Source organism: Muntiacus reevesi, chromosome 1 (genome assembly GCF_963930625.1).
Source record: "Muntiacus reevesi chromosome 1, mMunRee1.1, whole genome shotgun sequence".
Lineage (NCBI taxonomy): Eukaryota > Metazoa > Chordata > Mammalia > Artiodactyla > Cervidae > Muntiacus > Muntiacus reevesi.
The window spans coordinates 177,926,861-177,948,110 of NC_089249.1; the positions used below are offsets into that span (position 1 = coordinate 177,926,861).

The 21,250-nt window shown below is 65.1% G+C and overlaps 1 protein-coding gene across 1 annotated transcript; it reads left to right on the forward strand.

Annotated features, from left to right (window-relative positions):
* Positions 1-172: 172 nt before the first annotated feature.
* On the forward strand, positions 173-12,932 carry AGXT (alanine--glyoxylate aminotransferase). Its single transcript, XM_065931113.1, has 11 exons — positions 173-526; positions 620-812; positions 2,344-2,408; positions 3,295-3,395; positions 7,314-7,384; positions 8,182-8,266; positions 9,739-9,834; positions 10,208-10,277; positions 11,395-11,490; positions 12,218-12,346; positions 12,558-12,932. The coding sequence occupies exons 1-11, from the start codon at positions 296-298 to the stop codon at positions 12,663-12,665; spliced, it is 1,245 nt and encodes a 414-aa protein (XP_065787185.1). The 5' UTR covers positions 173-295; the 3' UTR covers positions 12,666-12,932.
* Positions 12,933-21,250: the final 8,318 nt, after the last annotated feature.

Here is a 21,250-nt window from a genome sequence, read left to right on the forward strand (position 1 = left end):
TCACAGGGCTGGGCATCCCTGGAGACAGAGTGGGGGAGGGCTGGAGGGCAGAGGCCAGCCCGCTCAGCTCTGTCCTGTTCTCACTGACTGGATTTTGCCAGCTCCTCCCCAGACGCTCGGGGTTCACCACCCCTGTCTCCAGGCCTTTACGTGCAGGGCAGACATTGATAACGGTTGGGTAACAACGACAACAGCACAGGCAGGGGGTGGAGCCGAGGCCCACCCTCCAGGCTCGGCTCCTGGACACCGCGGTGCTCTGCGGCGCCTGGTTGTCCAGCACAGGGGCTGCTGGGAAATGCCCTGGGCACTGACCACGGCCAGGGCGGTCCTGGGGCACAGGGCGGCAGGCTGGGTGAGGACTATGGCCTCCCACTCGCTGCTGGTGGCCCCTCCGGCGGCCCTGAGCAAGCCGCTGTCCATCCCCAGCCGGCTGCTGCTGGGGCCAGGCCCCTCCAACCTGACCCCCCGCGTCATGGCGGCCGGGGGGCTGCAGACGCTGGGCCACATGCACCGGGAGGTATACCAGGTAGGTCACCAAGGACTCAGCCTCGGTCCCGGGGCGGCCTCCTCCCGGGGGCGGGAGCGGGGAGGCTGTGAGTCGTGTGTCCACCATCCCCAGATCATGGACGAGATCAAGCAAGGCATCCAGTACGTGTTCCAGACCAGGAACGCCCTCACCCTGGCCATCAGCGGCTCGGGGCACTGCGCCCTGGAGGCCGCCCTGTTCAACCTGCTGGAGCCGGGCGACTCCTTCCTGGTCGGGGTCAGCGGCATCTGGGGGCAGCGGGCCCAGGACATCGCGGAGCGCATCGGTAAGAGGTGGGGCAGGGGGGTGGCTCCTCACTGCGTCCTTCCCTGAGGCCTCCCGCTCCAGCGTGAAGCCTGGAAGCACCCAGGTCTGGCTACCAACCTCAGGCCCTCCCCAGGCGGAACCTACACCCCTCCCCACACTTCATGCCTCCATCTCCTGCCGGCCTGCTGCCTCCTCCAAGTGGACGTCAGGATGCTCCGGGGCCCCCATCCGCTGGTCTCTTGGAACTTGGGGTCAGCAGTTTCCCGAGCCCATGGAGAGGCCAGCACTGCAGGGTCTCCGCGGGTCTCAGTCCAAACCTGGGGGACCCCCCAGCTCTCTGAGGTCTCTAGGGGCTAGCCCCGCCCCTGTCACAGAACAAAATTCCAGAAGCTGCACCTCCCGTAAAATCTCAGAAGCAGTTTCTACAGCCGCAAAATGCTGAGGTAGGGACAGAGTTTGCAGTCTCAGAGTAAAATTTTCTGGAGAGAGAGACAGAAGTCGGAGCCCCTGTGTGCTTTGGGTTTAATGATTGATCGTGGTTTGGAAACATCGTGAAGCTCCTGGCTGGTCAGTTCCACACGCGGCCGCATTCGGTCCAGGTTAACGGACAACCCCTGACAGCCTGAGGGGGTCTTGGCCCCTCGCCAGGGCCCCTCCAGTCTACACATTGGCTTCAAGGGGACCCCGAGTTGGGCAGGGCACCCTCCTGGCCTGGGGCTCCCCACCTCACCCCACACCCCCGGCTTGGGTCTCTGGGACGGTCCTGGGACTCCCTGCCTCCTGAACATGAGGCTGGGGGTCTGCTGTGCATGGGGTGCGGGGGGACGAGACAGGGAGCAGCACAAGGGCCTGCCTTCCTGGAGCCCCCAGGCTCCAAAGAGGGCAAAGCCCGCTCAGGCCTCCCTCATCCATCAGTCCTTCATCAAACTCTGTGGTGCCTCTGAAGTTACCCTCTGATGTCAGCCTCCGAAGTCACCCTCTGAAGTCACCCCCTGATGTCACTCCCTGAAGTCACTCCCTGAAGTCACCCCCTGATACCCTCTGATGTCACTCTGATGTCACCCTCCGAAGTCACTTCTGATGGCACCCTCTGATGTCATGCTCTGAAGTCACCTCTGATGTCACCCTCTGATGTCACTCTCTGATGTCACCCCCTGAAGTCACCCCCTGATGTCACCCTCTGATGTCACTCTCTGAAGTCACCCTCTGATTTCACCCTCTGAAGTCACCTCTGATGTCACCCTCTGAAGCTCAGCCCTGCACAGATCTGTACTTCCTCTCTGGGGAGTGCTGCAAGGGACAGGGGTGCCCCCGTCTGGCTGGGCTCAGGGAAGGTGGCCAGAGCAGGGGACTGAGAGCTGCGGGACCTGCTCCCATCCATGCACCGCAGAGCCTGGATTCACTGAGCACACCCCAACCTCCTCTCCTGGGCAGCAGCTGGGCCAGTGTGGACGGCCCCCACAGGCCCCACCTGCTCAGCACGACCACTGTCCCTAGTGCTGGTCCCCACCTGTGTGAGTAGGGGCGCTCACCACTCACGTTGCCCCCAGGAGCCCGCGTGTACCCGATGATCAAGGTGCCTGGAGGCCACTTCACTCTGCAGGAGGTGGAGGAGGTACGGGGGATGCAATGACCCAGGGAGGGGCCGGTCAGCTGGGCTGGCTCAGGGCAGGGAGGGGGCCTTGGCGGGTCCCCGGGTCTTCTGAGCCCAGCTGCCCGGCCCTGAAAACTTTCCCACAACTGGGGGCAGGTAGAAGTTTGACCGGGAGGATTCAGCTCCCCAAGGAAGCTAGGTCAGGACCGAGGCCTTGGCAGGGTGCAGGGACAGGAGTGGGGGGGATCAGGCCATGCCCTGAGTCTTGCGGTGCCAGACCCCCATTGGGCAGGATCAGCCCAACCAGCCCAGAACCAGGCTGACCTCATGATGTCCCCGGAAGAATGGGGTGGGCGGGCTGGGGCCACTCTGGCTCAGCCTCAGGAAGAAAGACCACGTTGTCCTGGAATGAGCCCTCCTCTCAGACCCGAGTTGCGCGGCCCTGCCAGCACCGGCGGGGCTAGAGGAGGGTCCGGTTCCCGCTGCCCAGATCTGGCCATCTATGTGGCCATCCGTGGGCAGAAGTGTTCAGGGTCGGTCTCGTCCCACCCTCACAGGACAGTCCCCGCTGCCCAGATCTGGCCGTCTATGGGGCCGTCTGTGGGCGGGAGTGTCAGGGGCAGGGCTAGTCCCACCCTTACAGGACAGTCCCCACTGCCCAGATCTGGCCATCTATGGGGCCGTCTATGGGGCCGTCTGTGGGCGGGAGTGTCAGGGGCAGAGCTCGTCCCACCCTCACAGGACAGTCCCTGCTGCCCAGATCTGGCCGTCTATGGGGCCGTCTGTGGGCGGGAGTGTCAGGGCAGGCCTCATCCTGCCCTCACAGGACAGTCCTCACGCGAGGGGCCGGCAGACTGGGAGGCCCTGCCCCACTGGCTCTGCCTCAGGCTGTCACCTCCCCCCTCAGGCCCTGGCCCGGCACAAGCCAGTGCTCCTGTTCCTGGCCCATGGAGAGTCATCCACTGGCGTGATGCAGCCCCTCGATGGCTATGGGGAGCTCTGTCACAGGTACTCCTGTCCCCACAGCTGAGCCTGGCCTTCAGGTGAGCCTGGCCCTCAAGTAAGCCAGGCCCTCAGGTGAGCCTAGCCCCATAGTTAAGCCTAGGCTCTCAGGTCAGCCTGTCCCCTCAGGTGAGCCTGGCCCTCAGCTGAGCCTGACCCCTCAGATGAGTGTGTCCCTCAGGTGAGCATGTCCCTCAGGTGAGCGTGTCCCTCAGGTGAGCGTATCCCTTAGGTGAGCCTGACCCCTCAGGTGAGCCTGGCCCTCAGATGAGTGTGTCCCTCAGATGAGTGTGTCCCTCAGGTGAGCATGTCCCTCAGGTGAGCCTGTGTCCTCAGGTGAGCCTGACCCCTCAGGTGAGCCTGACCTCTCAGGTGAGCCTGTGCCCTCAGATGAGTGTGTCCCTCAGGTGAGCCTGACCCCTCAGGTGAGCCTGTCCCTCAGATGAGCGTGCCCCTCAGGTGAGCCTGTCCCTCAGGTGAGCCTGTCCCTCAGGTGAGCGTGTCCCTCAGGTGAGCCTGACCCCTCAGGTGAGCCTGGCCCTCAGATGAGCGTGCCCCTCAGGTGAGCCTGTCCCTCAGGTGAGCCTGTCCCTCAGGTGAGTGTGTCCCTCAGGTGAGCCTGACCCCTCAGGTGAGCCTGGCCCTCAGATGAGCGTGCCCCTCAGGTGAGCCTGTCCCTCAGGTGAGCCTGTCCCTCAGATGAGTGTGTCCCTCAGGTGAGCCTGACCCCTCAGGTGAGCCTGTCCCTCAGGTGAGCGTGCCCCTCAGGTGAGCCTGTCCCTCAGGTGAGTGTGTCCCTCAGGTGAGCCTGACCCCTCAGATGAGCCTGACCCCTCAGGTGAGCCTGTCCCTCAGATGAGCATGCCCCTCAGGTGAGCCTGTCCCTCAGGTGAGCCTGTCCCTCAGGTGAGTGTGTCCCTCAGGTGAGCCTGACCCCTCAGGTGAGCCTGTCCCTCAGATGAGCATGCCCCTCAGGTGAGCCTGTCCCTCAGGTGAGCCTGGCCCCTCAGTGAGCCTGACCCCTCAGGTGAGCCTGTCCCTCAGATGAGCGTGCCCCTCAGGTGAGCCTGTCCCTCAGGTGAGCATGTCCCTCAGGTGAGTGTGTCCCTCAGGTGAGCCTGTGTCCTCAGGTGAGCCTGGCCCCTCAGATGAGTGTGTCCCTCAGGTGAGCCTGGCCCCTCAGGTGAGCCTGTGCCCTCAGATGAGTGTGTCCCTCAGATGAGCGTGCCCCTCAGGTGAGCCTGTCCCTCAGGTGAGCCTGTGTCCTCAGGTGAGCCTGGCCCCTCAGATGAGAGTGTCCCTCAGGTGAGCCTGGCCCCTCAGGTGAGCCTGTGCCCTCAGATGAGTGTGTCCCTCAGATGAGTGTGTCCCTCAGGTGAGCCTGACCCCTCAGGTGAGTATGTCCCTCATGTGAGTGTGTCCCTCAGGTGAGCGTGTCCCTCAGGTGAGTGTGTCCCTCAGGTGAGCCTGTGCCCTCAGGTGAGTGTGTCCCTCAGGTGAGCCTGACCCCTCAGGTGAGCCTGACCTCTCAGGTGAGCCTGTGCCCTCAGATGAGTGTGTCCCTCAGGTGAGTGTGTCCCTCAGGTGAGCCTGACCCCTCAGGTGAGCCTGTGCCCTCAGGTGAGTGTGTCCCTCAGGTGAGCCTGTCTCTCAGGTGAGCCTGTGCCCTCAGGTGAGTGTGTCCCTCAGGTGAGCCTGACCCCTCAGGTGAGCCTGACCTCTCAGGTGAGCCTGTGCCCTCAGATGAGTGTGTCCCTCAGGTGAGCCTGACCCCTCAGGTGAGCCTGTGCCCTCAGGTGAGCCTGTCCCTCAGGTGAGCCTGTCCCTCAGGTGAGTGTGTCCCTCAGGTGAGCCTGTCCCTCAGGTGAGCCTGTGTCCCTCAGGTGAGCCTGTGCCCTCAGGTGAGTGTGTCCCTCAGGTGAGCCTGTCCCTCAGGTGAGTGTGTCCCTCAGGTGAGTGTGTCCCTCAGGTGAGCCTGACCCCTCAGGTGAGCCTGTGCCCTCAGGTGAGTGTGTCCCTCAGGTGAGTCTGACCCCTCAGGTGAGCCTGTCCCTCAGGTGAGTGTGTCCCTCAGATGAGTGTGTCCCTCAGGTGAGCCTGACCCCTCAGGTGAGTGTGTCCCTCAGGTGAGCCTGGCCCCTCAGGTGAGCCTGTGCCCTCAGATGAGTGTGTCCCTCAGGTGAGCGTGTCCCTCAGGTGAGTGTGTCCCTCAGGTGAGCCTGACCCCTCAGGTGAGTGTGTCCCTCAGGTGAGCGTGTCCCTCAGGTGAGTGTGTACCTCAGGTGAGCCTGACCCCTCAGGTGAGTGTGTCCCTCAGGTGAGTGTGTCCCTCAGGTGAGCCTGTGCCCTCAGGTGAGCGTGTCCCTCAGGTGAGCCTGACCCCTCAGGTGAGCCTGTCCCTCAGGTGAGCCTGGCCCCTCAGGTGAGCCTGTGCCCTCAGATGAGCGTGCCCCTCAGGTGAGCCTGTCCCTCAGGTGAGCCTGGCCCCTCAGGTGAGCCTGTGCCCTCAGATGAGTGTGTCCCTCAGGTGAGCGTGTCCCTCAGGTGAGTGTGTCCCTCAGGTGAGCCTGACCCCTCAGGTGAGTGTGTCCCTCAGGTGAGTGTGTCCCTCAGGTGAGCCTGTGCCCTCAGGTGAGCGTGTCCCTCAGGTGAGCCTGACCCCTCAGGTGAGCCTGTCCCTCAGGTGAGCCTGGCCCCTCAGGTGAGCCTGTGCCCTCAGATGAGCGTGCCCCTCAGGTGAGCCTGTCCCTCAGGTGAGCCTGTGCCCTCAGGTGAGCGTGTCCCTCAGGTGAGTGTGTCCCTCAGGTGAGCCTGACCCCTCAGGTGAGCCTGTCCCTCAGGTGAGCCTGTGCCCTCAGGTGAGCCTGTCCCTCAGGTGAGTGTGTCCCTCAGGTGAGCGTGTCCCTCAGGTGAGCCTGGCCCTGAGTGTCGGTCCTGGGGCAGAGCCAAGCCCAGTTCAGATACAGGCTGGGGATTGGCTGGGGTGGCTGGGGTGCTGGCGGGCCCCTCCTCACAGGAAGTAACAGGGAGGCCCAGCTCCCTATCCCACTGGGCCCATCCCAGCCTCTCTCGTGTGGAGTTGGGTTCAGGCTTTCTTGGGGTCCTCCTGGGCCTGGGCAGAGCCTGGGTGCACCCTCCGGTCTGAGAGCAGGATCAGGTGTCCCCAGAGTGCCACCTCCCTCCATGCAGGTTAGGGCTTGATACCGACCCTGCAGTCTTGGGCCCACGGCCTGACCACCTTGCCCTGACCCCAGAGCCCCCGAGAAGCCCCTGCCCTCAACTGGCTTCCCCAGGGCCCCCACCCCTCCACAGGGTCCCCTTCCAGGACCAGCACTTCTGCTCTGGACAGTTGACCACAGGATGAAAGGAGAGAAACTCCACCTCCAGGCTGGATCATCCTGGCAGGCCTGCTGTCTGTCCTCCAAGGCGGCCACAGGGCCGCTGGCCACAGCCCCAGCCAGGACCACCTGCCCCCTGGAGTCCTGTCCAGTGGGCCGAGCTCACAAGTGTCACCTGGGCTGTGACCCCCAGGGGTCCACAGGGACCTCTTTGTGCCTTTCTTCTAGGAAAGTATGGGGTGGAGGAGGGTCAGAGGTTCAGCTCAGCCTGTTCCTGGACTCTGTCCTCTGCACTCACTGGACTTCTGCCCAGTGGGCTGCTGGACAGACGGAGGGCCAGCCTTGAGCTGCCCAGCTCCCCGGACCCCACACAGCCCTGGGGCCTCCGAGCTCAGAGCACCCAGCTGAGCCACAGGGCTGGCCTGGCTGGCCCTCTCGAGTACCTGTGGGGGACCCGTGGTCTAGCCCTGGGGGCCTGGCCATCCTGAGCCCCTGTGTGACGTCCGCCCTGCTGGGGGCTGCGGACGGCCCCAGCTCAGGGCGGGCCGCCATGTGAAGCCCTGTCCTGCTCTCTGCTGCCCCCCAGGTACCAGTGCCTGCTCCTGGTGGATTCGGTGGCATCCCTGGGGGGCGCCCCCATCCACATGGACCGGCAGGGTGAGTGCGTGCCCCCCACTCCAGCCGTCCGTGGGCTCTGAGGCTCAGAAGTCCTCCCCGCTGTCCCGTGCTCCGAGCACGTCCGGCAGCCACACACGGGGCCCGGTCTCCACAGGCCCCGGGGCACGCACCAGCTCCTCCCAGGGCAGGACACTCTCCATACTGACCACACCCCGTGTCCCCGCTGTGCCGTCGGGCCCGGACAAGCCCAGGGAGAGGGGGAGGGAGAGAGGGACACTGCCGGACAAGCACTTGGAGAGAGTCAGAGCCCTGACGGGGCGGGTGCGGGCAGGCACCTGGGACCCCGTCCAGCGGGCCTCGGTTTCCCATCGGCCCCACCCTCAGAGAGGTGGCGGTGGGGCAGGGCTCGATCCCAGCCCTGGTCCTCTGTCCTCCCATCTGGCTGCTTGCCCAGGGCCTTCTGCTGCTGCTACCCGTATCCTAAAATCCCCGGGTGGTGGGGGCACCCCGTGGACGGGCACCTCAAGATGTGAGAGCATCACCTTTCCTCCCCCTTGGCCACCCGCACCGCCTCTGCCTGCACTTTGACCCCAGCCATGGGAGTCTGCCACAGCAAGCAGACACTAGCGTGGGCCTCTGGTTAGCTCAGCCCGCCTGGAACTCTGTCGGTCCTGCAGGCGAGGGGCCTGGTCCCACAGCACGCTCCTCCCTGTTTGCACAGCTGGATGGCGGGTCCCAGGACACCCGACGTTTGCTGGACTGGCAGTGTCTGGGCCGAGCGGCCCCCATGACCCCCCAGTGGGCTCGGCCCCTGAGTGTGCACCCCTCCCCCGCAGGCATCGACGTCCTCTACTCGGGCTCCCAGAAGGTCCTGAACGCGCCCCCAGGCACCTCGCTCATCTCCTTCAGTGACAAGGCCAAGTGAGTGAGCCCCGCCGCCCCCACCCAGGACTGGCAGTGAAGGCCAGCGGCCCCCAGCGGGGAGGGAAAGAGGGACAGGACAGGCCCAGTGGGAGGAGAGGGCTGCCGGGGAGCCCAGGGTCTCCCACTCCCGGGCCCTGGGCTCTTCTCAGGCTGTCCTCTAGGCCCCTCCAGTGAACCCCAGCTTCACTTGCTCTCAGGAGAGATGAGGCCTCATCCCTAGGCCTCTAGCCTCAGTCTCCCCTCTGTCATTTTTTTGTGGGTATACTATTTTTAAATTATTAAGATTTAAATCTCACCACTAAACACAGAGCATAAGTATATGGTGACCCTATGTTCAGATTTCTGAAACAGATAAATGGACAGACAGATAACTGTGCAATAAACATTGTAGAATGTATTGAACAAATAGAGGAAACCTCAGGGCCGGTATACCTATGTGTCTTATGCATTTGGCATCCGTTTAGCATAGGGACAGGCCAGGCAACCGGGCAGAAAGCCCGTTCAGGACTAAACAGAGGCCCTTGGCTGCTGACAGCGTCTCTCCTTGGCTTCATGCTTGAGACAGACAGAGGAGTCTGACTCATGTATTGGTGTTGTTTAGTCACTAAGATTTGTCCGACTCTTTGCGACCCCACGGACTGCAGCACACCAGGCATCCCTGTCCATCACCAACTCCGGGAGTTTACTCAACCTCATGTCTGTAGAGTCGGTGATGCCATCCAACCATCTCATCCTCTGTCATCCCCTTCTCCTCCTGCCTTCCATCTTTCCCAGCATCAGGATCTTTTCCAAGGAGACTGCTCTTCCCATCAGGTGGCCAAAGTATTGGAGCTTCAGCATTATTTCTTCCAATAATTTTCAGGGTTGATTTCCTTTAGTACTCACTGGTTTGATCTCCCTGCAGTCCAAGGGACTCTCAGAGTCTTCTCCAGCACCACAGTTGGAAAGCATCAATCCTTGTGTGAAGACCCTTGCATTCAGGAGGAACAGTAGCAAAGGACAGACATCAAGGAAGGAGCTATTGCAGACTGGGCCTGCGGGGCGGGCCTGCAATGGGCGGACTGCCTGGAGCTTGGCGTGTGGCCACTCCAGTCCTGGGTCTGTAGGTTAGAACAGCAGTCTGGAAACAACGTGACTACTACAGTCTTCAGATTTCCCCAGTTTTCCAAACAAGTTTCCCAGATGATTTCCTCAAACTGGGTCCCCTCCGCAGTCTTTCTGTGTTTGAACTCACCATCCAGCAGACCTTCCCATCCTTTCTCTCTGACCTGGGAATAGTGTAGGGCGACTCCGCGGGAGGGGACAGGGAAGGGGGTGCCAGCTGGGTCCTGAGGGACAGGCTCACAACCCCGGGTAGAGGCACAGGCTGGACCCCCGGGGGTCTAAACGCAGACACTGGGGCCTGAGCACCCCCGCCCGGGCTCACTTCTGAGAACCAAGCGGCACTGTTGCTGGTTCTTTCTCCCCAGAAGTAAGATCTATGCTCGTAAGACCAAGCCTGTCTCTTTCTACCTGGACATCAAGTGGCTGGCCAACTTCTGGGGCTGTGATGACAAGCCCAGGATGTGAGTGAGGGCATGGGGGTGCAAGGACTGACAGGGGGGACCCCCCACCTTCATTCCCCCCACCCTGGCCGGAGCCACAGGCTCTCCAGTGCCAGGCCTGAAATGCCCTCCAGGAACTTTGCCCTGCCTGCCCAGCGGCTCAGCGAGGCGCCGGGCTCCAGGCGGGACCCAGTGCCCGGCCTCCACTACCGTCCACCTGCCCCGGCGGCCTGGCCGCTGCCCCTGCCTGGAGCCCCGCGCCCACCCCATCTGCCTGTCCTTTGGGTCCCGAGTCCGTAACCCCTAAACTGGACCCTGCTCCCCTGGGAGGGGGCTGGGGGAGAGCAAGTCACTGCCCGAGCGCGTCCACTGACCCGGGCCCTCTGTGCCCCAGGTACCACCACACCACCCCCGTCGTCAGCCTGTACAGCCTGAGGGAGAGCCTGGCCCACCTGGCGGAGCAGGTGCGGGGGGCGGGGGCAGTCGGGGAGCCTGGGGCTGGGTCCCGCAGGGCGAGTCTGGGGAGCCCCGGAGCCCCCACCCAGGGCTCCCGCAGCCTGGGGCGCCTTGCTGGAGAGAGCATGGGCCGGGTCGGGAGGGCTCTGGGCGGGGCTGGGGGCTGGCTGCCAACCGAGGGGGGCCTGGGGGCAGACACAGCGAGGGGACAGATGAGGCCACGTTCCCGCCCTCTGGCTCCCAGTAAAGCACACACAGGGCAGGCAGAGGGGAAGCAGCCTGTGAGCAGGGAGGCCGGGTGGCAGGAGAGAGGGCGGGCCCAAGGGAAGGCCAGGGAGTGAGACCCCCTCCAGGAGCCCCGCTGTGCCCGCCGCTCCCAGGGAGGGCAGGAGCCACACGGGTCAGCGACTGTGACGCCCCCAGGGCGGCGCCCGTGACCAGGGCAGTGTCCATACTCTTGGGACCCAAGGGGCCCAGAAACATACCGGGACAGCCCCCAGCGGCCAGCCCAGCGGCCAGCAGAGGCCTGGGCCGCGGCCAGCCTCAGTGAGGCTGCAGTGCTGCACCAACCACGTCTGCCCTGTGTCTACTCAGGTCACCACTGCCCTGGGCCGGGCTAGACTCAGGCTGGGCCGTGGGCAAGGCTGTCCCAGCCTCGGGCTGGCGTGTGCAGCCGAGAGGCTGGGGGCTGCACACTCGGCGGGGGTTCTCCAGAGCGGGGCTCCGGCTGTGAGCTCTGGAAGCAGGGGAGGCTGGGCCTCCAGAACACGGCCTGTGGGGTCAGGGGCTGGGAGGGCACTGTCTGCACCTGGCCAGCTCCCCGCCTCTGGGTGGGTGCACACCCCCTCCCAGGGGCCTGGAGGACCCAACCACTGGTTGGGGCCCAGGTTATTTCCCCTCCAGACTATTCCCACTGCCCCCGAGGGGCCCAGGCCCGGCCCTTGGAAAGAGTCAGGGCCCTAAACCTGCGGTTCAAGGGGGCTTCCAAAGGGTCCAGTGTCCAGGACAGGAGAGAAGAGCCTCCCCAGGCCAGAGCTCCCCTACTGTGCATGCCAGCCAGCTTCTCCCGCTCCAGCCCCAAGGAGGGAACCCGCCCACCCCCCAGCCTGCACTCTCTCCCTCCAGGGCCTGGAGAACAGCTGGCGACAGCACCGCGAGGCCTCCGAGTACCTGCACGCGTGTCTGCAGGGGCTGGGCCTGCAGCTGTTCGTGAAGGACCCGGTGAGGAAGGCAGGGCAGGGGGTGGGGGCAGGGGGCAGAGCGCAGGGGGCAGGGGTCAGAGGGCAGGGGGCAGGGGTCAGAGTGCAGGGGGCTGGGGGCAGGGGTGGGGAGCGGGAGGCAAGGGAAGGGGGCAGAGGCAGAAGGCAGGAGCAGGGGTGGGAGCAGGGGGTCAGAGGGCAGGGGGCAAGGGGCAGGAGGCCGGGGCAGCTGGTAGGAGTGGGGAGAAGGGAGAGCTCCTGTCCAGCCCCCATCTGGATATGTGGGTCCGGGGTGGGAGCAGTCATGTTCATGGTCATGGTTTTCTGGCCTCTGGATCTCAGGACACTTAACTGGGTGCCCCTGCTCCCCCCAAAGCCTCCTGCCTGGAGTCGTGGGTGATCTCTGAGCCGGAAGATGCCCGTTGGCCCTCAGAGCCCCGGCCAGATACCAGCCTGGAAGGGGTTAGGGGTGGGGTATGCTGGGTGAGCCAGGCACCCCGAGCTTCAGTGTGTGACCTGCCAGAGAGCGGACACAGGGCGGGGGCGGGGGGGGCAGGAGTCCCTGGAGGCTGGAAGCCCCACCCTGAGCACCAGCCCGCGGGCGTGGCTGCTGGGAGGGTGGAGACCCCGCTCTATAGGCCCTTCCTCCCACCCCCATGCTCGACCCTCCCTGCCACCCCTCTGGAGGCCGGGCAGGGGGGGCTCCCTGCGATCTGTCAGGAGGTGGCCGAGCCCCATGCGTCCTGCAGGCGCTCCGACTGCCCACAATCACCAGTGTGGTGGTCCCCACGGGCTATGACTGGAGGGACATTGTCAAGTACATCATGGACCACCACGACATCGAGATTGCGGGCGGCCTTGGGCCCTCGGCTGGGAAGGTAAGGGCCCTGCGGCCGTGATCGCTCCAGGCCCAGGCCTAGGCCAGTGGTAGCAGGAAGGGGACACCTTTCTCTGAACCCGGGAGTGACTCAGTGAAGTGCACCCCGGCCCCTCCTCCCGCACTGGGGGACGCCAGCAGGCTCTGCGCTGACCTTGGGGCTGGCAGCCAGGCCCCGCCCGAGGTGACCTCCTCCCCCGGCGCTGCCCCAGGTGCTGCGGATCGGCCTGCTGGGCGGCAACGCCACGCGGGAGAACGTGGGCCGGGTGACCCGGGCCCTGCGGGACGCCCTGCAGCGCTGCCCCCGCAACAAGCTGTGACGGGCTGCCTGCCCCTCGTCCACCCTGGGAGCGGGCGGGTAGGCCCGGGGCGAACAGACTCTGCAGGGGGCACTGGCCAGCGGCTGCCCTGCCCAGGCATCTGCCCCGCCCCAGGCGGCCCGTCCCCCCACCACCGCCGGTGGAATGTCCTGGGTGTGGCCGCATGGACCCTCAGCACCTCTCCTTGAGCTGTTGCCCCCATAGGTCCCTGGCCTCCTTTGAAGGTTCAATAAAGAAGTGGCTTCATCGGTCTTCACTGTGTGGAGTGGACCCCTGCTCCCTGACTGCACCTGAGCTGGGGGTTTGAATTCAGGGAGCAGAACCTTGCCGGAAGGATCCGGGCTGGAGGATGGGTTGTGTGGGCTGGTCAGCGGCCTGGGGTCCCTGTCACTGTACAGTCTGGGTCAGATCTTGAGCCTGCAAACACCTCCTCTCCCACCACCCCCACAGAGGCCCCGCGGCCCACAGAGCCATGGGCTAGGGCACCCAGGGCCCAGGAGCACACAGCCAGGACTCGCGCCCTGAGGATCCCCAGGCACACCGCAGACAGGCAGGCTCTGAGGGCCGGGGAGGGCCCAGCCCTGGGCCGCTCTGCACTCAATGTGCAGCAGACGGGGGCCAGGACTGCAGCCCCCTCCCCTGCCGCTGGCACCCCCGACCCCTGCCCCTAGCCCCTGCCCTTCCCTGGGAGTCTGCCTGGGTCCGGCTCCCTCATCTGTCCTTCCTGGGAAGGGTCCGTCCAGGCCCGACCAGAGTGTGCTGCTGGCGGTCACGGCCACGTCCACGTGTCCCGGTCCTCACTGGGCCTAAGAGCCTCCAGAGGCAGGCTCCAGGGTCCCGCTCTTGAGATGGGCACTCACCCTGCGGCAGCCCCGAGTCTTGGGGAGGGCTGGCGTGGGCCTGGCTCCGCCCCTGTGGCTCACCAGGTGGGGGTTGGGCACCGCGGTGGGCCCTGGGGTGGGGCCCCGAGCCGACCCAAGGCCTGCGGGCCCAGGTGCTCTCAGCTACCATGGGAGCTGGCGCCAACAGGCTGATCCAGACCCTGCCCCAGGGCGGCTGCGGTCAGCACAGGGGCTCAGAGGCCAGAGGGCCTGAAACCCCAGAGCTCAAGTCCTCTTTCTTCCCGGGGGTCTTTCATGGTCTGTGCTGTTCGGATCCTCCCCGGGAAAGTCCTGTCCACCTAGAGGTCCTGAAGACCTCTTCCCGGGTTTTCTTCCAGAAGCCCTGTGGCGTCAAGTTCTCTGTTGAGGTTATGACCCCCTCTCGGTGATCCTGTGCGTGGAGTGGGGAAGGGGTCAAGGTCCACTTTTATCCAGGGGACACCCAGTCGTTCCGATGTTTGCTGGGCAGACTTTCCCTCCTGTGTGGTTGGCGCGCCCCCTTTGCCAACTGACCAGAGGTGGAGGTCTGCCTCTGTGCCTGTGCATTAATGAGCTTCTCTCTCCTTGTGTCCACACCACACTGTCTTCAGCATGTTAGCTTTGTCATAAGGCTTGAAATCATATACATTTTAGAGTCAGCTTGTCTGTTTCCTCAGAATAGCTTATTGGAATTTTGGTAGGAATTGCAGTAAATCTATGTATCTATTGAAGCTGAACCTCCAATACTTTGGCCACCTGATGTGAAGAGCTGGCTTATTGGAAAAGATCTTGATGCTGGGAAAGATTGAAAGTGGGAGAAGGGGATGACAGGGGATGAGATGGTTGGATGGCATGACTGACTCGATGGACATGAGTTTGAGAAAGTCCAGACGTTGGTGATGGACAGGGAGGCCTGTTGTGCTGCAGTCCACGGGGTCACAGAGAGTCGGACACGACTGAGCGACTGAACAACAAAAAACGTACCAAGATGAATGGAAACCAATAAAAAAACTACAAGTTCCCATTCATGAACGTTAACGTAGGTCTCTAAAAATTACACTTAGTTTTTAGTGCAGAGGCTTATCCGTATTTTGCTCAGTGTCACTCCTCCACCCTCCAGAGTGAGGGTGGCCAGCAGCATGCACAGAACTGCCAGCCCATGCCCCCGGGTGTGTTCGCGGGACGCCTCCATACGGTGAACCGCGTGGCTTCCTACAGGTCGTCCCAACGATGGAGCTCCATCAGGCTTATGTCGGGACACAAGCAGGGGGTGAGCGCCAGTCTGGGGCCATGCCATGCGATGCTGGTGCCTCTCCCACGTGACCGCAAGCTGCTGTGAGCTCCCTCCTTCGTGGGGTTGGAAAGGGGGCAGTCCCTGCTGGGCAGGCACTGCGACCCCCGAGGCCATGCCGTCTGCCCCGCTGAAGGCAGTCACAGCGCAGCACCTGGGTGGCTGCGTGCGACCCGGCTCTGTTTATGTAATCTCCTGCTGTTCACCGTGATCCAACCGAGATTTTTATTTTTTAATTTATCTTTAGACCCCTTTTCAAAGCAGTTTTAGGTTCACAGAAAAAGGGAGAACCTAAAGGAAGGTGCAGAGGTTTCCCAAACGCCCCCTGCCCCACAGGTATGCGGCACCCCCACATCTCAGCCTCTCATTTTGACCTCTGAGCTGAGGTCACCCTGGTGAGCCAGGGTCTCTGACAGTGGCGCCAAGTCCTGACACTGGCCTTCGGCACGTTCTGCCGGATTCTTGGCTCTGGGCGTGGGTGGTTATAACGTCTTCCCCTTGGCCTTTCCTGCCGCTGTAGCTCTTTCTCCTGCTGAGTGCAGCTCCCCGTATCCACCCGAACATCAGAGAAATGACACAGGGTGGGCCTGGCCACTGCGCCCCTCACGAGTCAGGCTGGACCAAGCTAACACCTTCTGCAGCTGCCGCCTGACAGCAGGGCGCGGGGTGTGCCTGGGGGCATTCCGTGTCCCCTCCAATTAGTGTCAGCTCAGGCCCCGGGTCCCACGGCCTCCTGAGAGGCCCGTGCGTCCCCTCCGCAGCGTGCGTGTGACCACTTTCCGGAGGAGGTCCAGGGAGGTGCCTGCCACACAGACTCACTGGGGTTTGCAGCCACCTTCTCAGAACCCGGGGTGTGGACTGTGGCTCAGAACTCAGGAGCCATGCCGCTTCCAGGCAGAGTGAAGACTGCAGAACGCCTGCTGGCCGGGGCACACAGAGGGTGGGAGCCCTGCGGGGTGAGGGGCTACGGGCCGCCGGCAGTGCGCTGATGGGAGAACGGAGGTGGGAACAGCCGAGGGCCGAGACGGGCGGGGACCGAAGCAACTAGCAGGTGAGGACTGGGGGCGGGCCGGGGTCGATCACAGGGACAGAGAAGGATGTCTGCACACAAGCTTCTCCACTTTATGTGTCCAGAAAGCAGGCGGTCCCAGCCCCACTGGACAAATCAGAGGCCCCGCCACCTGGAGCAGCAGACATTACAGGTGCAGATAAGCTCCTGGCCCCCCGAGGCCTCCCAGCTCTTGGTCTTGATGACGTGACCCAGAGCGCACAGCCCCTTCTCCCCGGGGCCTCCAAGACCCACTGTCCAGCACACTCAGATGCCCTCGGGGCCAACCCTGGACAGGCGCAGGTGGGCCCTGGGGACAAAGGCCCTCCACCCCCAAATCCACTCCAGGTGAAGCCCGTTCCCTCCTCCACACGTTCCCAGAGCCTCCGTGGGCGGTGCAGCCCGGCAGAGGGCAGTGAGCCGGCGCCCAGCTCAGCCATCCTCAGCACCCAGAGTCTTGGTCTTCAGGAAGACGCTCTGCATGGCCGAGACCCGCTGCTCGTCCTGAATGTTGAAGGCCTGGAACTGCGGGTGGGGCGGGACAGCGGGGTCACGGGCCGTCGGGGGCCATCGGGCACTCCCTGGTCTCCAGCCTCCTCCCTCTGGGTCTTCACCTGTGCAGTCCTCCCTGAGGGTGGACACACCTGGGGCCCCCTCTCCTGGGCCCTTCCCTGGACGGGCCTGACACAGGGAAGCCCCCCCGGGTGCTGGCTGAGAGCTCGGCGTGCACTACCCCGCCCCCACGCCCCCCCACCCCCACGCACCCTGGAAGGAGCCTGTGTGGGCTCTCAAGGTGGGGTGAGAACTGGCCTTGGGGGACAGGAGCCAGAGGGGCTCTGTGGGGCGGGGGCAGGGAGGCGTAGCAGAGCCGGTGGAGCCTGGGGGCTCAAGGAGGGACAGCGGGTGGACACACACGGACGTGGGCATGGCCGAGGGACCCCCGAGCCCAAGGGAGCAGCAGGAAGCTGTCCCCAGGAGGCCCGGGGCAGCCGCACTCCATCACGAGGAGCGGAGCCCAGGGGCAGGTGGGGCTCTGAGCACTTGACCAGTGTGGGTTTGTGAGGGGTTCGGGGGCGCCGGGGGCAGTCCCAGACGGTCTGGTTCTCAGAGACGGCCCCTTGGCCCTTGAGGTCCCTGGTGGCTGGGGGCATTCACGGCTTCTCTGAGCCCGACAGACGCCCCAGCCGCACTGCCCCAGTGAGGACTGGCCTGCCCCACCTTCCTCAGCTCCTGACCAGGGGTTGCACAGCAGGGCTCCATCCCCACCCGCCGTGACCCCACACCTGCTGGGTCCCCCAGCCTCTGCGCCCACCTTGTCCAGCAGGACGTCGAAGTAGGCAGTGGCCCAGTAGGCGGGCTCGCTGGCGGGCAGCTGCAGCAGCGCCCGGAGCCCGCTGCCCACGCGCGGCGGGGGGCTGCGGCCCAGGTGGGTGGCGTGGATGCGCAGGGCGGCCTCGGGCTGGCTGGCGAAGCGCTCGATGCGCTGGTAGAGGGCGCCCAGGTCCAGGCCCGCGTCCTGCAGCAGGTTCCGCTCGGGGTGCAGGAAGTGCGGCAGGTTCCTGGTGGCCAGGCAGCAGAGCAGCACCACCAGCAGGCGGTACACGGCGCCCTGGAGCTCCGCCCAGTCCTCCGGCGCGGGGAAGAGCGTGGCGGCCCACAGCAGCACCGTCTGCGGGGCACCGGGTCAGCCCAGCCCGGGGAGGCCCCGCCCGCCGCGCCTCCCCGGGCGTCCCAGCGGCCCCCAGCCTGACGCCCCTCTTCTGCCTGGCGTCAAGCTCAGGGCGTTCTGCGGCCCCCCACCACCCTCTGGGCCTTCCCCACATGCCCCGTCCTGCACGAACTCCTCCTGATGCCCGGCAGCCCCACACAAAGTGCCCTGCCCGGCGACATCGTCCCCGCCCGCGTCTGTGAGCCCAGGATGCCTGGATCCACCTCAAAGCCACCAGAATAGACTTATCTGCCCCCGCCCAGCACTTCCTCCTCCCCCACCCCGAGCCCCGGCCAGGGGCCCTTCCCGTCACTTGGCACCCCCCTGCCGCACACCCCCTCTTGCTCACTGAGCCAGAGTGTGAGACCCCAAAGGACCGCCTCGGAAGCCAGCAGCCCTTTCGGGGAGAGGGGCAGGGAGGCCTGGGGTGGGGGGCAAGTGGGTGACAGTGAGGCTCACAGTAACCTTCCCGCCAGTCCTCCCCAAGCCCCACCCCAGGCGGGGAACAGCGCCACCCCCACTGCTGGCCCTCAGAGGAGACCCCAGGCCCCCAGCCCAGCCACTCCCCCTTCACACAGGCCCAGGAGAGGCCACGCGGGGACCACAAACCTTCAAGTGGCCGAAGGTCAGGCCGGGGCTCCGGCCGCCGTCCCGCCAGCTCTCATGGTTGACCCGGTCGAGGATGGAGAGGCTGTCTAGGCGGTGGCCCCGGAGGGAGCCCAGCGCCCCCAGCAGCCTGGTGAGCAGGTAGTCAGTGGAGACCCTGGAGCCCGACAGACATACCGCGGGCGGTCAGCACCGGGGCCGCTCAGGCGTCTAGGCACATGCCTGCCCAGCCTGTCCTCAGAAAGGATGGCCCCCCGCCTCTGTGGCCGTCTGAGCCCCACGGGACGGCCCAGGCCTCATGGGGGCTGGCCTGGCGCTCATGGCCCACCCCTGCACTTTTCAGGAACCACTCCTGATGGGCCCTCAGGGGCGGAAAATCCCATTTCCAGGTAGAAGCTCAGGCCCAGGATGTGGGGGGCAGCTGGGCGCCCCCAAGCACGTCCAGGCCTCTTCGTGTGGGCAGGCAGATACCACCATTACCCACCAGGGGTGAAACAGCAGCTCTGGGTGGGCGGGCATGGGCCGAGTGAAGCTCCCAGGCCGGGCAGGTGGTGTCTCCACTCCAGGCCCCATTTCGGAAGCCCAGACCCCCTGGCTGTTGCACACACAGAATCTGGCCCTGCGGCAACGCCCACAGTGTGGGCATCACATGCCAGAGGCGCTCGCTGAGTGGGCTGGAAAGGTGGGAACTGGTGTCCTGTGAGCCCCGGCTCCCTGCGGGTCTCCATGCTGGATGATCACCAGCCCACATGCCCTGATCTGTGGTGGGTATGTCACAGGACAGGCCATGTCCCCATTTACTCCTGAAAAGTGACTCCGCCCAGCTCAGCGATTCTCTTCCCTCTATGGGCAGGGGTCAGCCTGGATGTAGCCCCTGCTCTGGCAAGGTGGCTCAGCTGGGGGGCTCACGGGCTCTTCACTGGGACTCGCTCGGGGCAGAGAACCACAGAAGGGCACGACCAGCCTGATGATCACCATCCACGTCCAAGCATCAGCTGGACTGTGAGAGTGAGCCCTGTTTACTCAGCCGCGCTTCGTTCCTACAAGTGTCCCCGGCCCCGGGCGCTGGGGTGAGTCACCCGGGCAGAGCACGGCGGCCCTGCACTCCAGGCTCAGGTCAGGACGGGGCCCAGTCCCCAGCCCTGGGTTTGAGGGGAGCTCAGCCTCAGCCCCATGCCTCCCGCCCCCCACAAACACCGAGGCGGCCACCCTTCCCTGCAGGACGGGCCGCCCTTCCTGAGCACAGGCTCCTGGGAGGGACCTGGGACGCGAGGCGGGGCTGCGGGGGCTCCAGGACAGGTGGGAGGGCCTGCAGGCGAACAGCCCAGGTGGGAGCTGTCCCCTCCCTCACGGCGGGGGATGCGTGTCTGGGAAGGGCAGAGCCCAGGGCCAGTGCCTCTCCTCGGACAATGACCGCCCTCCCATGAGGGCCCTCCCAGCTGCCCTGCGGCCCAGATCAGTCCCCTGGCCCTCGCCACTGTCCCACCTGAAGGGAAGGCGCCAGGGGGGTGGTGGAGGGGCCCGCCCGGGACAGCCCCCTAGAGTTCCGAGTCCCCCCTCGGTTCCTGACAGCACCCCCTCCCCCGGGGGACAGAGGATGCCTCCCCGTCCCCCAGCGCCGAGAGGTGAGGAGCCGGCAGTGGGGGGCAAGCAGTCTGGTGGGATCCCCGCGACCCCAGGAATGGCAGCACTGTTCAGGAGCCCGGGGCAGAGGCGGAGAGTACCCCCACAGGCCCTCCTGCCTGGATTCGGCGGGCAGAGGGGTAACGGGCCGCCCCTCCCGCTGGCTCCCCGGGGCCCCGCACACCCAGAGCGCGTCCTACCTCCAGAGCTCCGCGCTGGCCGGCACCAGGGCCGCCTTCTGGCGGACGATCCCTCGCAGGGCACCCTCAGGGAACCCCGGCACCAGCCGGGCCCCCTCCAGGGCGGGCACCCTGAGCCTCTTCCGTACCACAGGCACCACGTTAAAGCAGAGTGTCCTCCAGCCGCTGGAGACCCGCAGGGACAGGCCAAGCTGCTCCTCCCTCAGGCTGTCCACGCTCAGGGAGCCTGCAATGGGCCACCTGCTAAGCCAGCCCCTCTCCCGGGCCGGCCTCCGAACCCCAACCCCTGTGCCTTGGGCGGTGCCTCTAGCGAGGTACACTGAGGCCGTGAGGGGGCCCTGACCCAGTGAGACCTGCTCACGGAACAAACGTCGGGATCTGCTCCCTGAAAAGTCCACAGGAGGATGCCAGGGGGTGGATCTCTAGTCCAGGGGCGTCCCCAGTGAAACCAGGCTATGGACCCCGTGACCCTGGGACCTGGGACCTCAGCCTCCAGAACACAGAGGAAATGTGCTTCTGTTGCTCAGGTCGCCAGCTCCCTGGGGTCTGGAGGAGGTTCCTAACCCTTGGCTCAAAGAGGCTGATTTTAAGGCTGCACCCACGCCCCGGGACACCCAATGCACCCCCAGTCCCTGGTTGCCTCAGCACCCCTTTCCTGGACCCATGGGCCCCTAACCCCGAGCTGGCGGGTTATAGCAGCCCCCCTACTGGGGACACCCTGGACTGCTGGAGGTCGGGTCCCACCCTCCCCACAGCCTGGAGACCCTGCGGGTCCTCCAGAGGGTAGGGCAGCCTCTGTGGTGTTCCAGATCCAGAGTCCGAGGGAGGGGGCCTGGCTGTGGCTGGATGTCCCCTGATCAGACCCTCCTGCTCCCCACTTCCCACCCCCGGGCCCCTATGTGACCCAAAAGCGCCCTCCAGGCTCCACCCGTGACCCATCCAGGAAGGGCCAGGCCCTGGGTGAGTGCCCAGTGGCCCTGCAGCCTGGGTGGTGAGGAGCTGGCTGGGCGCAGGCTCAGCCAGGAGGAGGCCCTGGACCCCACCGGACACGCAGGCCGGACACCGGAGCCTGCCTCCTTCTGCACATTCTACCTGACCTGCTGCCCACGGCCCCTCCCCCCCCAGACCCCAAGGGGCCCAGCCTGGCACCCACGGCCCTGGAAAGTGCCACAGATCACCAGGAGGGGACGCTCCATAGTGTCCCTTCCCCCAAACATACACACAACCCGGAGAGAGCAGGCGCTCTCAG